General features: G+C 50.6%; 5 protein-coding genes across 5 annotated transcripts; 3 read left to right on the forward strand and 2 right to left on the reverse strand.

The window, feature by feature from the left end:
- Positions 1 to 701: 701 nt before the first annotated feature.
- Positions 702 to 1,979, forward strand: NCS57_01164200 (Aminotran-1-2 domain-containing protein; the record flags this gene model as incomplete). The annotated part of the gene is made up of 1 exon (XM_053061350.1): positions 702 to 1,979. The coding sequence occupies one exon, from the start codon at positions 702 to 704 to the stop codon at positions 1,977 to 1,979; it is 1,278 nt and encodes a 425-aa protein (XP_052909736.1).
- A 210-nt stretch (positions 1,980 to 2,189) lies between these two features.
- NCS57_01164300 (uncharacterized protein) lies at positions 2,190 to 3,326 on the reverse strand (the record flags this gene model as incomplete). Its single annotated transcript, XM_053061351.1, has 1 exon — positions 2,190 to 3,326. The coding sequence occupies one exon, from the start codon at positions 3,324 to 3,326 to the stop codon at positions 2,190 to 2,192; it is 1,137 nt and encodes a 378-aa protein (XP_052909737.1).
- Positions 3,327 to 4,323: 997 nt separating this feature from the next.
- Positions 4,324 to 5,076, forward strand: NCS57_01164400 (Branchpoint-bridging protein; the record flags this gene model as incomplete). Its single annotated transcript, XM_053061352.1, has 1 exon — positions 4,324 to 5,076. One exon carries the CDS (start codon positions 4,324 to 4,326, stop codon positions 5,074 to 5,076), a length of 753 nt encoding a protein of 250 aa, XP_052909738.1.
- A 1,472-nt stretch (positions 5,077 to 6,548) lies between these two features.
- On the forward strand, positions 6,549 to 10,430 carry NCS57_01164500 (uncharacterized protein; the record flags this gene model as incomplete). The annotated part of the gene is made up of 2 exons (XM_053061353.1): positions 6,549 to 7,341; positions 7,390 to 10,430. 2 exons carry the CDS (start codon positions 6,549 to 6,551, stop codon positions 10,428 to 10,430), a joined length of 3,834 nt encoding a protein of 1,277 aa, XP_052909739.1.
- Positions 10,431 to 15,060: 4,630 nt separating this feature from the next.
- Positions 15,061 to 16,878, reverse strand: NCS57_01164600 (High-affinity methionine permease; the record flags this gene model as incomplete). Its single annotated transcript, XM_053061354.1, has 7 exons — positions 15,061 to 15,274; positions 15,325 to 15,577; positions 15,627 to 15,763; positions 15,821 to 16,279; positions 16,336 to 16,507; positions 16,554 to 16,793; positions 16,866 to 16,878. 7 exons carry the CDS (start codon positions 16,876 to 16,878, stop codon positions 15,061 to 15,063), a joined length of 1,488 nt encoding a protein of 495 aa, XP_052909740.1.
- Between the last annotated feature and the right edge of the window lie 250 nt (positions 16,879 to 17,128).

Raw genomic sequence — 17,128 nt, forward strand, 5'->3', positions numbered from 1 at the left:
TTATCATAGTGTCTTAGAAATGTTGCAATCTCGGCGTGGAATTGCGACATCCAGATGGACAGTCACATTGGTCAGCTTACAACCAAGATATTAATTCCATAGTTACTTTGTTATATCCCAAGTTCATACATGAAGCTACGTCCGCGCTATGTATAGGTAAGTGGTACTCCATATATCAAATCAAAGACCACCCGTCTTGTCACTTTCACTCAATAATGTACATCGGATCAGCTTCCGATCTCGTATTGGAGCTTCGGTCGCCGAATCTCGGACTGACTCAATAAGCCTGTCTCACCTTGAAAGAAATACATAACTAAACTATAATGAACGCTGCCGTAAAAAGTCTAAGACTCTTTGCCACAGCCGGCATCGGACTGTGTGACTGGTCCCGAAAACTCGGATGCCAACTTCTTTCGGTGCGGTCGGTGGTGGTTCATAATTTGGCCGACTTGTCGTTATCGCCCAAAGACGTCTCCGCAGAACCCGAGAAGGGATGCCTCCTTCTTGGCTGATTGGACAGAACTCGATAGGCAGGATGGGGTTTTTGACGGCTTGGGGCGGCAATGACAAACAAAATGGGGTTGTGGCGGCTATCGGTCACCGGTAGCCATCTATATTAACCTGCATCTGAGTCGATTAGCCGCTTGCTTGAGTGGTTCGATAACTCTTTCATCTAACACGACTTTTTGTAATCAGCTACAATGACTCTTTCGAACCGCGCGCTCGAGGCTGAGGAGGGCAGCAAGGGAATGGTCATCTGGGATGTCATCACCAACCTGTGGGATCAGTCCAACCCCGACGGTATCGTTAGTCTCGGCGTTGCGGAGAATACCTTGATGCACAATGTCCTCAAGAAGCACATACACGATAACATCGCCCTGTCCAATCTGGCATTCACCTATGGAGACGGCACGACGGGGACAAAGAGGGCCAAGCAGGCTGTCGCGCGGTTCTTGACGAGGCAGTTGAAGCCGTTCCGGGCTATCGAGCCGGCGCATATTTCCATGACGAATGGATGCAGTGCTGCTATCGAGCATCTTTCCTGGGCGATTGCGGATCCCGGAGATGCCATTCTTCTCGGACAGCCATACTACGGCACTTTTATCCCCGATCTTACTTGCCGCTTTGGAGCCAAGCTTCTCTCCGTTCCCTTCAACGAGGTTGACCCTCTCGGAGACGACGCCGTGGCCAAGTACGAAGAAGTCATTGTCGACGCTCAGAAGAAGGGACTCAAAGTTAAAGGTCTCGTCATCAGCCACCCTCATAACCCATTGGGCCGCTGCTACTCTCGCAATGTCCTTATCGGGCTCATGAAGTTGTGCCAAAAGTATCAGGTTCACTTCATCAGCGATGAGATTTACGCCTTGTCTACATGGCCCAATACTGTCGACACGAACCCTCCTCCTGTGCCTTTCGAGTCGGCTCTCACTATCGACACTACCGGGGTTATTGACCCGAGTCTCGTGCATGTTCTCTGGGGCATGTCCAAGGACTTTGGTGCCAACGGCATCCGCGTCGGAGCACTTATTTCTCAGGCAAATCCATCCTTGCACACTGCCCTCGTGGCCGTTGGTCTCTACAGTTCGGTTTCTTCCATCTCAGACCACGTCACGATCAATCTCCTTGAAGACGACGCTTTTGTCGAGTCGTACATGGCCGAGAACCGCAAGAAGCTAGCAGCTCAATACGAAAGGGCTGTCTCATGGGCTAAAAAGAACGACATTACCTACGCTCCAGGCGTCAACGCCGCATTTTTCCTTTGGGTCGACCTCGGCAAGGCATATAGAGCCCGACACACGGTGGACGACGGCAAGGATATCACAGGGTTGGTCATGAAGAAGCTGCTGGAAAAGAAGGTCTTTTTGGCATCTGGAGAGGCATTTGGATCTGAGAAGCCCGGTTGGTTTAGGATCGTCTTTTCACACCCTGATGAGTATCTCGACATGGGACTGGAGAGAGTGGTTGAAGCATTGCAATAGAAGTACAAGTAGTAGAATAATGACATACATGACATCTAAAACCAGTGGCATCTACAGCCAGCCTACTTCCCCCGTTTGTGAACTTGGTGGCGCCAAAGACATCACCCCCTGTGACGAAAACACAGTGCATTTTCTTCCCTCCTTTCGGACATAAAGAACAAGGGTATCAAAATAAGAGCAAAGCACGCAGTTTAAGATGCCACTAGTCCGCTATCTGCGCAACCTCGGAGTCTTTGCCCATGTGTACAGGTCCTCCTCCGGCACCTCCCCTCCAACCAGCCGGTATCCGGCCTTTACCAATTCGCTTGCACTAAGAATGACAGAAAATCCAGCCCATGGCCCCTGAATAATGAAATGATCAAACAAGCCCACGCAAATGCCCTTCTCATCCACCACGGCAGCCCCTGACGTGCCGACAGCAGGTCTCGGCGCCATGTCGTCATCCCCGGCGTCTTCAACCTGGCCAGTGAAAGCCCAGTGGTAGACCACACACTGAAAAGGCTCGTCGATATTAAAAGGGTTGATCTTTGGCCTGGCGGATTTGGCGACGATGACGCCGTCCAAATCATTAGCGACCGGACTTCTGAAACGGACCATATGGTTCCAGTCCAGTTGATCGCTGGGGTCCTCACCAAACAGTCTCCTTACCGGTAGCACACGTCCAGTGTCCGGGAAAAGCTGCTGATGAAAGTTGGTCCTTTTGAGGTCGATGAGGGCCACGTCGGTGAAGGGGACCTGAGCGACAGCCCTACCAATGGGTTGCATCTGGCCGGTGGAGAGACTGAAGTAGGCGGTTGGATCTCCTCGTCCAATTCCATGCGCCGAAACAGTCAGAAAGTGCTGGTCTTTCGTGTTCTTCACCAGGATGCCTGAGGTCGTACAGGCCGCTGTCGACGGTGCAGAAGTGGGAGTCCTGGTTCCGGAAATCATGCCAAATACCGGCCCCCGTTTGATCGGGATACAGGCGGGTGTCTCTCTCTCCTTCCAGTCCCGCCAATCTGGTCTATCAAAATGCCTCTCAAGGCAGTAGCCAGCAACGCAATTTGCGATCACGCCGGGGAGTTGAGGACGAATAGGGGTTAGATTGGCTTCATTGTTCAGCACAATGTAGAACATTGCGTCTGAAGCGAAGATGACCTCGATGAGATCTAGCTGAGGGGCGCAATTAGAAAGCTCCCGGGAAAGCTCAGTCGTTATAAGTCGCATCTCCTCATCAGACAGAGCGGCCTCCCTACCATCAAACTCTTCGCAGATGGAGACGAGAGGGCATCCAAATCGAACATATCTGGATGGAAAGAGGAGAAACCGTCCATGGCTTCGGCTGTCGTCCTCTCCTATGCTGTGCATTGTGAATGGAACGTTGCCTATCGTCAGAGGCCACGGTCGTCGGGGGAGTTGCTCGACTTGAAAATTGAAATGGCAATTGTTTCGGCCCTGTGTGATTCTGGTGACTCCGGGCAGGGTGGTCCAGAATATCCTGGGATTGTGGTTCCAAGGAATTCGGAGATTGGAGTAGAAGAAGTCTAAATGTGAGACGACGTGCCTCGTGGGGATAGTGGGAGACTCCATGATGAGAGGTGGTGTACGGGGACGAGGATGCCAAAAGGGGAGGATGAAGCTAGACAGGGATGTGAACAGCATCAATTTATCAGTGCTCAAACTCATTGACCCATGAGTAATAGAGCTACGAGCCTTGGTCGTTGTGCCTATCATACAATGCGTGATGTGTATCAATCTCGGCGGTATTCTCGTCGTGAGTCCGGGTAGGCAGCCATATGACTCAACCGGGTGTAAATTTATTTGCAATTGCGACCGATTCTAAGGAATCATGGCGATCCCAGACTCTTCAGATACTGCCATATTCGACTTGATGATAGTAAGTATGAGAGGAAATGAACTGTGGGTATTTTGATACCAATCATGCCAACCATGGTGGGATGTTCACAACAACAATGAGGCCGTGACTCATAGCTAAATAGTCAGTGGCGATGGTTACACTTGTGTCATAGTTAAAGAGTTCGACGGCAGCAGTCAAAATAAGAACGTTTTCCCGCATGATGACCCTATCATCTGTTTTCGTCGATGATGATCACACTTATCTGCTCAGCAATCAGATCAGCCACAACTGCAGTGAACAAATGATGCCATTGAGAAACATCCTATAATCAGACACTGTAGCCTGATTTGATGTCCCAAGATGTGCGGTGGCTGAACTCTATTCCCAACACCTGATATGTGGTATAAGAAAGGTCCGTGGCCTCATCAAAACACATCATCCACCTGACATAACCACCACAGTACTCGTCATCACTTGACACATTCCTCACATTTGGATTAATACACTATGCCCAACGTCGATATCAATACTCGAGGCCGAAACTCCGAGCATTCACACTCTGGTCCACTGGCTTCTATACGTCAACGACGATGGGGTTTGCGAAATGAGAACGTGACACTTGGACTGTCAACCGCTATTACATCAACCATGACGAGCGAACAACTTGATGCCTATGTGGACATCCTTCATGTTGAAGAGATCACAGAACAACTCCGTGCCGACCAACTCGATCCGACTAACAGGCCCCGGTCTCCATCGCCTCCGCCCGAATACGATGGCACTGGCAGACGCACGAACACTTGGGAGCAGCGGTATCGCAAGTTTCCTGAGGAGGAGCGGCAGCAGCTGGTGGAAACTGCCATGAGGACCATTCCAGCCTACCGTCCACCATACGACTATCCCCGGCCCGTGGCCAGGACCAGCGAGAAGATCTACCTCCCAGCAACCGGCTTTCAATCTGTCGACCTCATCGGCCAGGTCCTCGGCCCACGGAGTAGCAGCCTAAAGACGATGAAGGCTGAATCCAGTGCCAACATTGCCCCCCGCGGCAGGGGCTCTGTCAAGGAAGGCGAAGGAAGGGCACGTCTGAAGACTGCTGACCATGACAGGGAGCCTGTTCATTGCCTCGTCACCGCGGACTCCCAACTCAAGGTTGGCAAGGCCAAGAGCTCATCCATGACGTTATTGAGACAGCGACATCTACCCCCGAGCATGACAACCAGCGAAAGATCCACCAGCTTCGTGACCTCGCTATCATGAACGGCACCTTTCGAGATGATGAGAGTCGACAGCACCATGGATACGCTAATCGCCTGCTCGAGACTCCCCAGGATGGTCAGCCATGCCCTAACCCTCACCAACAGCCGGGGAGCAGAACAAAAAGTCCTCCTGACCGAGAGCACCAGCAGTTCATGATGGAACTTTACACTAGCCACGGTCTCTCGTCGAGTGATCGTGTTCATGCCCCCTCTTTGCAATGGGCTTAACCACTGCCACCATGGCGTACAGATCGACTGAAGGGATGGGACTACTACCTTATTTTCAACTACTGCCAAGTTTTTAACAGAATTTGGCTGTGATGCTCACCCCGACCCGCACTCGTGATTCTATGTAGCCAATGTGGTAAACCCTTAATCGGAGAGGTAAGCTTGATACTTAGAAGGGCTTTGTAGAGGTATATATCACAGTAGGTAGCAAGAGTTTGGAGGCTGGCAGTATTGTGGTTCTGTTGGAAAACCCAGCGTAGGAAAGGGCTGCACGGGCATGTTGTCTCAGCCCTGTGCGATTGGCACGACCTGGAATTCTCGTGTAAAAAGGGGGACAAGACGGGAATGGGGCCAGAACGAGAACATCGAGTTTAATCTTGGCGCCAGTTGTTTCAACTATCAGATCTTTTTTAGTTTCAAGTGTAGAAGTTTGTGCTCGGCTCTGCTCCCACTCCTGGCCAGGGCCTCAGGGGTTGCCTCCAATACATAATCCTTAACTGAATCTTGCTTGCTAAAAGCTTGAGCTTTGAGCATGCAGGTGCATTTGGTTAATAAAGACTATAAGAAGCGAATACGGTAAAAATGCCTGTGTGTTTGCCCGTCCAACCTGTTGCGTTGTTTGCCATTATTCACGTTCTTCTAGGTCGCAAAATAATTCTTTTATTGAATCCCACCCCCATTCACTTCTTGTATCTGGCAGATCATACCCCTGAAGTGATTCGGTAAAGATCGGGAGAAAGAGGTTTGGCAAATAAGCCACTCGCCACTCGCCTGCGGCGACATGTCGCCCCCTTCTTTATGAAAACCTGGTAAAATAGGAACAATTCCCGGAATATTGAACGACTCTGGGCTGATCTTGCGCAGTTGGAAACAACGTGGCTTGAGGGAGCAACTCGCGTATCTAGTCGCGAATTGTGGTGAATTATGGGCGTCCTAGGTGGCTGGCTGACAATCACCGTTTCTCCTAGGAACCAAAGACGATTCAGGAAATCAACCCCCTTGCCTAGCGTTTTAGGAATTTGGCTTTAGCGATCAGCTCGCCTCCATGGATAGGACCGTGGTCGAGACACTTAGCCCAACCTTCCCCTGAGACATTGTTGGTTGCGTGTTTCTGAAGACGAGACACACTGCTGGAATGGGAGAATCGATGAAACTGCCACCAACAGATCTTCTCTATCATCGTTTATTACCCAGGGCTGGCCCTGAAGGTCGTATCTTTCCAATGATCCTCCCCAAACCGCTGCCATGAAGCACCAAGTCATTGCGTTTGCAGTGTTTGGCGGCTTCGTCAATGCTGCCCGTGCCATCGAGCATGCGGAGCCGGTATCAGCGTCATGGTGCGTCACCTACCTGTCGACCTACCTTGCTCCCATCGGCACTGCCGATGCAGCTCCGAACTCGTCAGCTTTGGACTCGTTGGCTCCTGTTCTGAGTTCCCCAACGCTCAACATTGTATCAGAGCTTTTCTCGACAACCGATATCGCAACCGCTCCTGGGAGACAATCTACAGGCTCTGGACAGTCGTCAATACCTTCTGGTGTCACAGTCTCTGACCGTTCCTCGTCTCCCATTATCTCAGCATCTGACCTCCCATCAGCGACTTCCGACACTCCATCATCGGAAACCTCTACAGGACCTGGACTATCTGGTCAACAAGTCATATTCCTCATCACACCAACGGGAGACGTCTCGAAGCGAGAGCTTAGAGGATTCGTGGGCAACGGTAACCCTCAAGTCTGTACTTTTGCCAGCATCTTCACTCTAGGCTCGGGTCCTGGTTCGGGCGAGCTTTTTGACGGAGATTTCCCTCTTTACTACCAAGGCAAGGGCAACCAGGTGTTCCAGGCACTCGGATCGCCTCCAAATGGTGCCATCACGAGGACCTTTGCCAACGAAGGGGGCACTCTTCAATTCAAGAACCCCTCTTTACCCAATGGCCAGGCAACGTTTTGTCAAGATTTCTCCAGCGGCCTGGTGTACATGGTCTTTACCTCGGGGCCACCAAACTGTTCACCGGTGCAGCTGAGTGTCTATGGAGGTAAGTCCTATACTACCTCTGCCCAGTCTTGGATGCTAACTCTGATAGTCGAGAAATGCGTTGACGGTAGACTCATCGGCTTTGATGAATCTAGTTCTACTAGCTCTCAGGCAACTCAGCCTGACAGTATCTCTGTTGTGGATCTGGAAGAGGAGACGGGAACATCGACCCTCCCTCCTACCTCAGATACGTCACTGATCACGGGCACGTCGTCGATGAGCAAAACGGCCCCTACGACAAAGACCAAGGATCCCCTTTCAGGCACTACGGACCCAACAGAATCTGCTTCAAAGAAGTCTACACTTGCTGAGTCCTCTGGGGCTTCCTCTCTTGGTGCATCTCTAGAGCAATCGTCTTCCCTTCCAACCCCACCCGAGGGAACTTCTTCACAGGCCGAGGTGTCGCCTCTGTATTCAACCGCATCGTCAGAGACAGAAGCAACAATCGCTTCCTCATGGATCGATGTACCTAGCAGTGCGCTCATCGAGTCCTCCACGCTAGGCGAGCCGCCATCATCGGCCGAGTCCTTGCTGTCGACCGAGTCCCTAGATTCAACTGAAGCTCCAACGCCAACTGAGCCACTGATGTCAACCGAGTCACTACTGTCGAGTGAACTACCAACATTATCTGAGACTGAGTCCATCGAGTCGCAAACGTCAGCCGAGTTGTCAACGTCGAGTGAGTCCTTGGAGTCCAGTGATTCACTGGTATCGGCGGAACCGCCGACATCAAGCCAGTCACCAACGACGAGCGATTTACCAACCACCATCGTCGACGAACCTTTCGTGATCACAAACTCATTCCCCGGTGGCAGATTCTCAGATGGCCTTGGCGACTTGGAAATCTCGGGTGATGTCACCCACCATATTGGAGGGTGCTTCAAGGATGATGGTAGCCCTGACGATGGATGTGCTGCCATGAGAGCAAACGGCGGCGGAACGGCCCAGCCGATCAAGGTAAAACGAGGCTTGGACACATTCGCAGGCATGTCAACGTGGCTAGGGTTCCTCCGCCCCAGCACAAAGGTTCTCTACACGGTCCAGTTTTACTACGCCGTCATCAGCTACGGAGGAGGCTGGAACATGTGCACCGTCGAGGCATGGCTCGGTAACCGCTACTTCTACTTCAACGACCACTTCGTCATGGGCAACAGCGTCAGATGGACGAGAGTCCTCACGTCCGTCATGGCTGACTCTACCCGAGCCAACTTTGGCATCTGGATGGATTGCTGGGGCACTGGGTATGCCGAGCTCTACGTCGACTCGATTTTCATCTCGAACCAGGTCACACCTCAGAACATTGACCGATTCCAGCTGAATTTTGAGGATAGCCCCAACAACCCTTCACCTAGCAGCACCAGGAGGAGCTCTAGTTCTAGTTCTACGTCCAGATCTAGCTCTAGATCTCTTTCTACTCCCTCTACCCCTGGGTGGTCTCAGCCCGGACTCACATCTCGATCTACTCTTCCTACTCCTAGTTTGTCTCAACCTCGTTCTACTCCTTCTACCCCTGGCTGGATGCCTACGGTCAGCTCGGATCAAGAGCCACCTGTCACCCCCAGCAAGAGAAGCAGTAGCACTATCAATTCTCTTGTCATGGAGTCTGAGCACACACTTCTCTACACCCCTACAGAAAGCTGGAACACACCTATATACAGTGGGCGCACACACAATAGCTCTTCCTCCCTCGCTCACAGCTGGAATACCCCCATCAACAGCCCGTCCACCCCTGGTACCCCTGTCGCTAGCTGGCACACACCTACGAGGAATCCTGCCTCTCCTACTACTGGACAGCCCCCCAGGACAGCGATTGCCTCACAGCCTGTCTGCCCGGATGGCTGGCGCTTTCCAGGTCACTGCGGCCAAACATGGCCCACACCTACGAGGCCCATCTGCGAACGACGCGGATGGCCTGAAGCACGTTATTACGAATACACTCTCGAGGACAAGCCTCTCCAAGGCCTCGACATTCAAAGGTGTGCTATCACGTGCGCCTACATGGATGACTGCTTCTCCTTTTCAGTGAACCCATACAGTCCCAGCAGGCCGTGTATCTTCCTGAAGCAGCGCTTGGGCGAGGTTCCGTTCCCGGAGCCGACTCCTGGATATGATGATCATCTAATCTGGTCTGATCTTGAATGCTTCAACTGTTTCCTGTGCGGCGAGATGCCGAGCTCGAGCTTGTGGCTTCCTAATCCAAGTACGCTTGACGGAGGGGGTCACTCAACACCAACAACCCCTCGGGGCCCAGCGACGAGTGACCAAGGAGGGCATCACACACCTGGGCCGGGACAGAATTCATTAACTAATGACGACTGGGAACATTCCACTCCCACGGCCTCTCGACGTCCAACCACCACTTCGCAAGCTCCCGAGTCCTCTACAAGTACTTGCCGGTACACACACGGCGAGTTGTGCCAGTTCAGCTACAAGAGCGACCTACTCTGCTCCTACGCTGCCAAATACACTGGAGAAACATGGACCGAGAGTCGAAATAACTACCCCCATCAAGACCGCTGGGAACAGTGCGCTGCCATCTGCCAAACCCTCGAGGGCTGTCAGTCGGCAGGTTACTACATGGTCGAGAACCGCTGCCTCTTCACGGGCGCCACTCTCACCATATCAGACATGATCATCTATGATGACGACCCCTGGAAGCACTCGATCTGGACGGACAAGCGCTGCTGGACCTGCCCAGACTGCATCCCAGAGTCGGTCCCCATCATACCCAGCACCTTCTGCTCCTACACCACAGGTGACAGCTGCAACCGGGTCGGGGTCTCGGAAGATATAATCTGCAACCTGCCTGCTTACATGCCCGGCGGGTACTGGACAGGAGATCAGTGGGCCAACCAATACCCGTTGCAGCTGCAGGGGTCAAACGAGGAGTGCGCCGCCATCTGCAGGGCGATACAAGATTGCAAGGGCTCAGGTTGGAAGGATGGCCTCTGCATGCTTTCAGCGTTCAAACTCTCCCTGAATCCAGATGATCCCGTCCCTCTGCAGACTGACAATCCGTCCCTGTTCAATGCCGTGTGGGATGACCCGGCATGCTTCAACTGCCCAGGGTGTTACCAGGGAGATGAGTAGAGGGTTACAGGCCATGGCTTTGCAGTTTCACCCAACTGAATGGGTAGACATGCCCTAGAGGTTTTCTTTTGTATGACTTCTTCTCTCTTTTAAAGGATTTCCTATTTACTACGTATTCTTCGCCGTTAATTACCCATGCCCAACATTTGTCAAGGGCTGTTTGAAATATTATCTATAAGTGGGGTCATGATAACTTAAGAAATTCTTATAATACCTGGCTTACTTTGACTTTGTGCAAATTAAAGAAACATGCATTTAAAGAGGTATATACAGGTCGAGGTAGGCAGGGGGGAGGCCGCCAAGACTGAAGGAAAGAAGGAGCAAGTGGCCTGGGGCAACCGCTCTTGGCGGGGCACAGCCTCTCTCTTCCCACTCCACCAAATCATCAACAACCACCAACTCTCACAGTTCCATGCATTCGAGTATCGCTCCACAATGGCTGTCTATGGGTCTGATCTCACTGCTTGGTCTATTGGCTTTTATGTCAACGTCTTGGCCATGTTTTTCGTGATGCTCCGCCTCTGGCGGCGGGACAGACAGATGTCGGCCAACCCAAGCTTTTACATGTACCGTTCCGACATCTTCATGGTTGTCGCCTATGTATGTCTTTTACCCTTCTCCGCGCAAGCAAACACAACTGATGTTTCCCCTACAGGTACTCGCCATTGGAAACTCCATGGTTGTCTGGCCTGGTATATCACCACAGTGTTGACTGTTTGAGTACTCTTCGGCTGACCAAGGAGAATAGAGATTCATAGAGGAAGTGATGATGTCAGGCGCTCAAATTCCGACTTTGAACATCTTCTCCTGTCTAAATACCTCAGCGACCTGCTGGCAAGCTCTCTGCACCCTCCGAAGAAGTCCCCATTGCTGACGCAAAAGTCCGCAGTACACCCTCTCAAACGGCGCTACAAAAATCAGCATCACGTCCTTTTATATCGAGCAACATCAAAACCTACACCCAGGACGACAGGATCTGGTCAAGGCCTGGAGATGGGCGACGGCCTGGACCGTTGCATTCACCTGGCTCTACACCTTGCAGTGCCAACCTTTCCAGAAGGCATGGAAGGCAAATGTTGAGGGCACGTGTATCAACTCTATCTATGTCCATGTATTTCAGATGTCGTTAAGCACGTTTCTGGATCTGTTCATGCTTGGCATTGCTACCACGCTCATGCTGTCGACCCGGACCAACCATCTGGAGTTGTTCATCATTGTTTGTACTGGCTTGATGTTTGTATCCCCTATCCCCCGACACACTGGATAGCTACTGACCCTTGTACAGCGTCGCTGCTATTGACATCTACCCCGCCTTCATGGCAGCAACATGGGCGAACGGGCTAGTACAAGGTAGGTTTCGCAGTCGCCTTTGCATATTGTCGCTAACAAGTCTATAGGCACAAGTTATCAAGGACTCATATGGCCGGTCATTGACCTCTTCATGCGGATTGTCTATGCCAATACCCCATTTCTGTACACTGTCTACATGGAACATCCAGTGACGAAAAACCCAGTGTAATGAGACAGGCAAGTGAGTCTTGTGTCTTGGCAAAAGAATAAGGCACGAAAAGTGCAAAGTGTAGGTATCTAGTTCTTCGGAAATAATCTACCCACAATGTTAAAAGAATTAAAATTATAACTATGGTAGTCAGTATTCTATGAATACTCTAAATAGAGCTTATCTAAGGCAAGCATAAAGTAATGTCTTTGTACTGGTGTCTAGTGCCAGTCTCTTTCATCCTCTATGACATTAACTTCTTGCTGGCAAGGCTCCGAAGAAATGTTGAGCATCGCGTTGAGGAATACAGTGTCACGCAGAATCTCGAAATATGGACTTATGCAACTGCATGACCGGTTGGAGAGCTGACTTTCCGTAAGTTCACTATCCTTTCACTTCGCATCTAGGAATTATGAAAGATGTTACACGGGAATTATCACGCAATCCAGGCCTGTTGGTGTAGAGGGTAGCTGACAAATAAGTGGCCGATGTTGCATTCTGTAGCGTTTTCTTGCATCCAGACCGTTCAGCTGCTTCTACGCGAGGGTCATATCATCGCTTAGAGACAGCTTGCACATATTGGGCAGAGTAATGGATGCCCAGTGCCACAAGTTCCGTGCCTGATCAATTATAAGTTCTAAGAGCAGATTCAACCTTGAAATTAGACCAATATTTCCGCAGAGATCGCACGTATTAGGCCATACACACTGGTCCCCTGCTACAATGACATCAGCAACATGTTCACCGACGACGGGAAGGGAAGAGGCCAGAGCCCATGTTATCACCAATGACAAGAAATTCAACCCAACATTGTCTCAACTTCTGGGTCTTGACGGCGAGTCCTGGTGGAGTTCCGTAGAAATGAAGACTAGCGAAAAACCTCCTAGCTGGATGTGGTTCCATCTCCCTGCAGTCAATGTCAGAGCTTTCTTGGACCCCTTCTTACCCTGATATATACCTAGCAATGCTAACCGTTCAACAGAAAGGGTGGTTGTCCGTAAGTCCCCCCTCTAACCTAATGCCGTATGATGGAATGCTCTGACAAAACAATAGGATCTGATCTGGAAACTGCAAACGAAAGAAATGATCCCAAGGTGGGAGAGTGATGACGAGGAGGGGAGAAACGGGGTTGTGTCGTTTCTCCACGAGACATTTTCTGGCAAAAGGATTATCGAGTTACCTAGGTTCGACAAACCCAATGAGTCGGGTGATGCCACTTTCTCTATCGCGGTAAGAATGATTGATGATCGGAGAGCTGCCTCTAGCTAACCCTGAATGTGTACGCAGATGAACTTTCTAGACTCGGAGGACAGCAGGATTTACCACGAACAAGACAACAAGATCGCACGACGACAATTGGCACAGAAAGATCTTGGTGATCCTGATGGCAGGAGTCTGCTGATTTCACGTAGCTTAGATGAGTCATTCTCTGTCACGACTGGCGATGAAGATGACCTAAATCACGACCAAGTTGTGTTTCGCTACTACAACTATTACCGGGCCGGTAAGCTATCTGATGGCAGAGAGGATGAAAAGTCCAAAAGGAAACGGGCTGTCGCGTCAAGAATATTGATGGTCAGCCCGTTGAGGCTGTGGAAAATCGGTCGTGGTAAGAGCCCAGACGATGAGGCCCTCCCAACTGCCCAACTGCCCAGGCTCATGTGCAAAAAGATGTCGTTATCACGGCTTTCCCAGCAAACTCCCAACTCCCAGCTCACAACCTTTGGCAATGTCCACCAGTCAGCCATGAGATCTCACCCCCAGAATGCCATGGAGCTTGTCTCAAAGATCATGGCGAGTCTGGTCACGATTGTCGACGCGCCCTACTATGCTGGCCTACACGAGAGCCTGCTTACAATGTTCGAGTTTGATACATCCGCACAGGTTTGTTGACTATCTCAAGGAGCATGAGAAGATTATGCTAAGGTGATCCTCATCGTGACATAGATGGCGAAACAACTGGACATATTCAAGAAATTCCAACAAAGGGCTCGTGGAGGAAATGAGAGTCAGCCTCCATCCGCCCTCGAAAGCATCACCAGTGAGGTGGAATGTTTTCGTGTCATCATGGATATTCGTGACGAGCTGGCAATGATCTCTTCAGTCTTCTCTGAGCAGGAGCGCACAATACAAACTGTCATGAGAACTTTTGAGAAGCTCATGAAAGATCCCGCTGCCAACGCGCCGAGGGATCAACTCCATGAGGCCGAGCTTGGGATTGCCCTGTGGGTGAAGAGACTTTCCAACATCGACCAGCGAGCCCAGGTAGTTGAGAAGGCGGTAAGTCTTCTGGAAAGGACAAAGCTAGAAGCTGGCTAATACTTGACGGCAATGTAGCTTGGCCATCTTCTAAACTTGAAACTCGAGGTTTCGAACCTCGCCGCGGCCGAAGATACCAAGAGGCTCCTAGAGAGCAGTGAGGCACTCCAAGCGAAAGCAGATAAGCAGTCAATCTACTTGTTTGCTTTTACCGTGGTCACCGTCATTTACGTACGTAGATCAATACGCAACACCCAGCTCCGTGGTCATCTAACAATTACACAAGGCTCCTCTTTCGTTCGTAACTTCCTTCTTTGCCATGCCAAGTCGCGACTTTCCCCAGGATGGGGGCGTCAGCTGGAGCCAGAGGCAAATTGGGGGAGGACTAGGTGAGTTTCTGGAGTTTTCGTGTCGATGAGAGAGCTGATGCATTTTTAGCAATCTCACTAGTGGCCACAATAGCCTTGGCCGTGCTTCCCATAGTGTTAAAGAAATTGAGCGAGAGGCACAAGAATGCGAAGAAGGAAAAGAAGGACAAAGAGGAGAAAAGGATGGAAGAGGAAAGAGAGAAGAGAGAAGCCGAGTTAAGGCGTATGGGCAGTAGGGAGAGGAGAAGGGAGAGGAGTATGAATAGGGTTAGGAGCGGGAGTGAGGAGAGGAGTAGGGGGAGGAGTTGGTGGAGGATTTGGGGGAAGGGTCGTGGAGACTCTGCTAATCTGTAATCGAGATGTTGAAGTTGTGGTTATATGCAGAGCGAGCCATGCAATATTGAAAGGATGGAGATTGAAACTTGGGTTTCATGTGAGATTTAGATGACTGAGCACGAGTAAACTACGTGCAGCATCAATCCAAGGTCGGACAATTACGATACGCCTAGTTAACAAGTGCCACGTTTCCCTGGTGTAGCTTTCCCGCCTCGTCATGATGCCTATCCCATTGACCAATCTGTGCCTTTGGTATCTTGAGTAAACGGTGAGTGTTTGCTCCATCGGTGCCTACTTCGATAAGTTCAGAGAGAATGACATATCCTCCCCAGCGTGGGAGGAGATACACCCAAAACAAGTAGTATATTCCATAGAGGAGCAGGCTGCCTTTCATTGGCATTGAACTGGAGGTTTAAAGCCAGAAAGAACTCACATTCCGATTCCAACGACGCAATATGTCGCATACCAGAAGCCGACATCTCCAGCGTATGGACCGCCCTTTGGTGGCCACCAAGGCATTGCGAGGACAAACATTTGCACAACAGTCCAAAAGATGACCATCACATCCCACGCCTTGAACTCTCCATATACGAGACCAGATCGCTTGCGATGGCGGCAGAGGACAAAGACGCCGATGGCCATGGCAAAGTTGAAGAGTGCTGAAGGGTATGTTTGCAAGCTGACGACTAGATTCATTATCACTCTTGACATATGGAAATCAGCGGCAAGACGCACCAAAGGCAAAGGCATCACCGGCCGGTAGGGCAATGATCATGATGATGGTGACGGCAAAGTTGAGCAAACAAGGGCCGAGGGGTGTACCGGAGGGCTTTGTTGAGACCCAAAACTCTGTGAATGGCAGGACGCCTTGTCTATGAGGCGTAACATCAGTAAGATAAACTCACTCGCCAGTTGTTTGGTCTTCTTACCTTCCAATCTCCCGAATCATGCGTGAGTTTCCGATCAAAACTGCAAGCAGGTTTCCAAACGCACTCAACAAAACCATGAAATTGAGGACATTCGCAGCCGTTCTGCTTTCACCAAAGAGCTTGGTAAAGAAGATGGACGCAGCAATCTCACTGGCTTCCTTGAACTCGTCCTTGGGAACAACCGCAAAGTAAGCGATATTGCAGAAGATATAAAGGACAACGACGGCTAAAAGCGCAACGCTCGTATTCTTCTTGAGGGTCAGAATCGGGTTCTTAATCTCGTTGACGACGTTGAAGGCGTTGGAGTAACCTGTATATGAGAACACGATACTTACTAGGGCACTAGCGAGATCGTTTCCGTTGGCAGTGGCGCCTTCGAAAGCGTTGTGAAAGTTGGCGGTTGGGTTCGGAATGGACTTGACGTGGCCGCCTAAAACGACCAGGCCAGTTATGCTGATGCTAGGTCAATAATCAGTAACAACCTCTCGATACGTCGCGGCCGAGGTCCAACATACAATAACAGAGTCAACAGCTTCAGAGCCCCGATAAAGTTAGATGCCCAAAGCGACCACTTGTTATTAGCACCGGCGAAGATGATGGCCAACGAATACGGCGCGATAGCTACTCCTCGAACTTGCCACTCAGTTGGCTCCTTGAGCGTCATCCTCCAAGCATACCGAGCCAGGACTACATACCAGTCAGCATAATCATATTAGGAAAAGAGATCACTCACCAATTGCGTTGCTGCTTCCAAAGTTCAGAAGCACAGACTGAACGGCAAACGTGATTGGGAAGAAATGCTTCGGCCGAGGGTATTGTTGTTCCAGGTAGACCACTTCAGAGCCACTGCGGTTGGGAAAGTATCCTGCTAGTTCGAGGTAAACGCAAATTCCCGCTGCTGCCATGACGAAGCCGATGACCCAATAGATCAGAGCAAGTCCAACTGATCCGGTTCGGTTGAGAATGCTAGCGGCTAACGTGACATCAGCATATCAGTAAAGGACAAAAGGTCAAGTATAAGAAACCTTATGCGTGCTAAAGATACCAGTCCCAATCATCATGTCTGTAAAGTCAGTTTCGTTCTGTAACAGGATGGGAAAGGGTCCACGATTTTCCTTGGAATGGTGGCGTCGAGTAGAAGAATGTCTACTTGGTCCTTGATTGTGTAGCGCTTACTTGGTTTTCTTGCGCAGCTGCAATCTAATGCTTACTCTATATAAGCCACAATTATTTATAAGGCGCACCATTCTGCCATTTCGAGCGCTAAATGTGAATATCTGTGCCTCTCTCGACCTTGGCTCCTATCAT

Source organism: Fusarium keratoplasticum, chromosome 9, assembly GCF_025433545.1.
Source record: "Fusarium keratoplasticum isolate Fu6.1 chromosome 9, whole genome shotgun sequence".
NCBI classification, from domain to species: domain Eukaryota; kingdom Fungi; phylum Ascomycota; class Sordariomycetes; order Hypocreales; family Nectriaceae; genus Fusarium; species Fusarium keratoplasticum.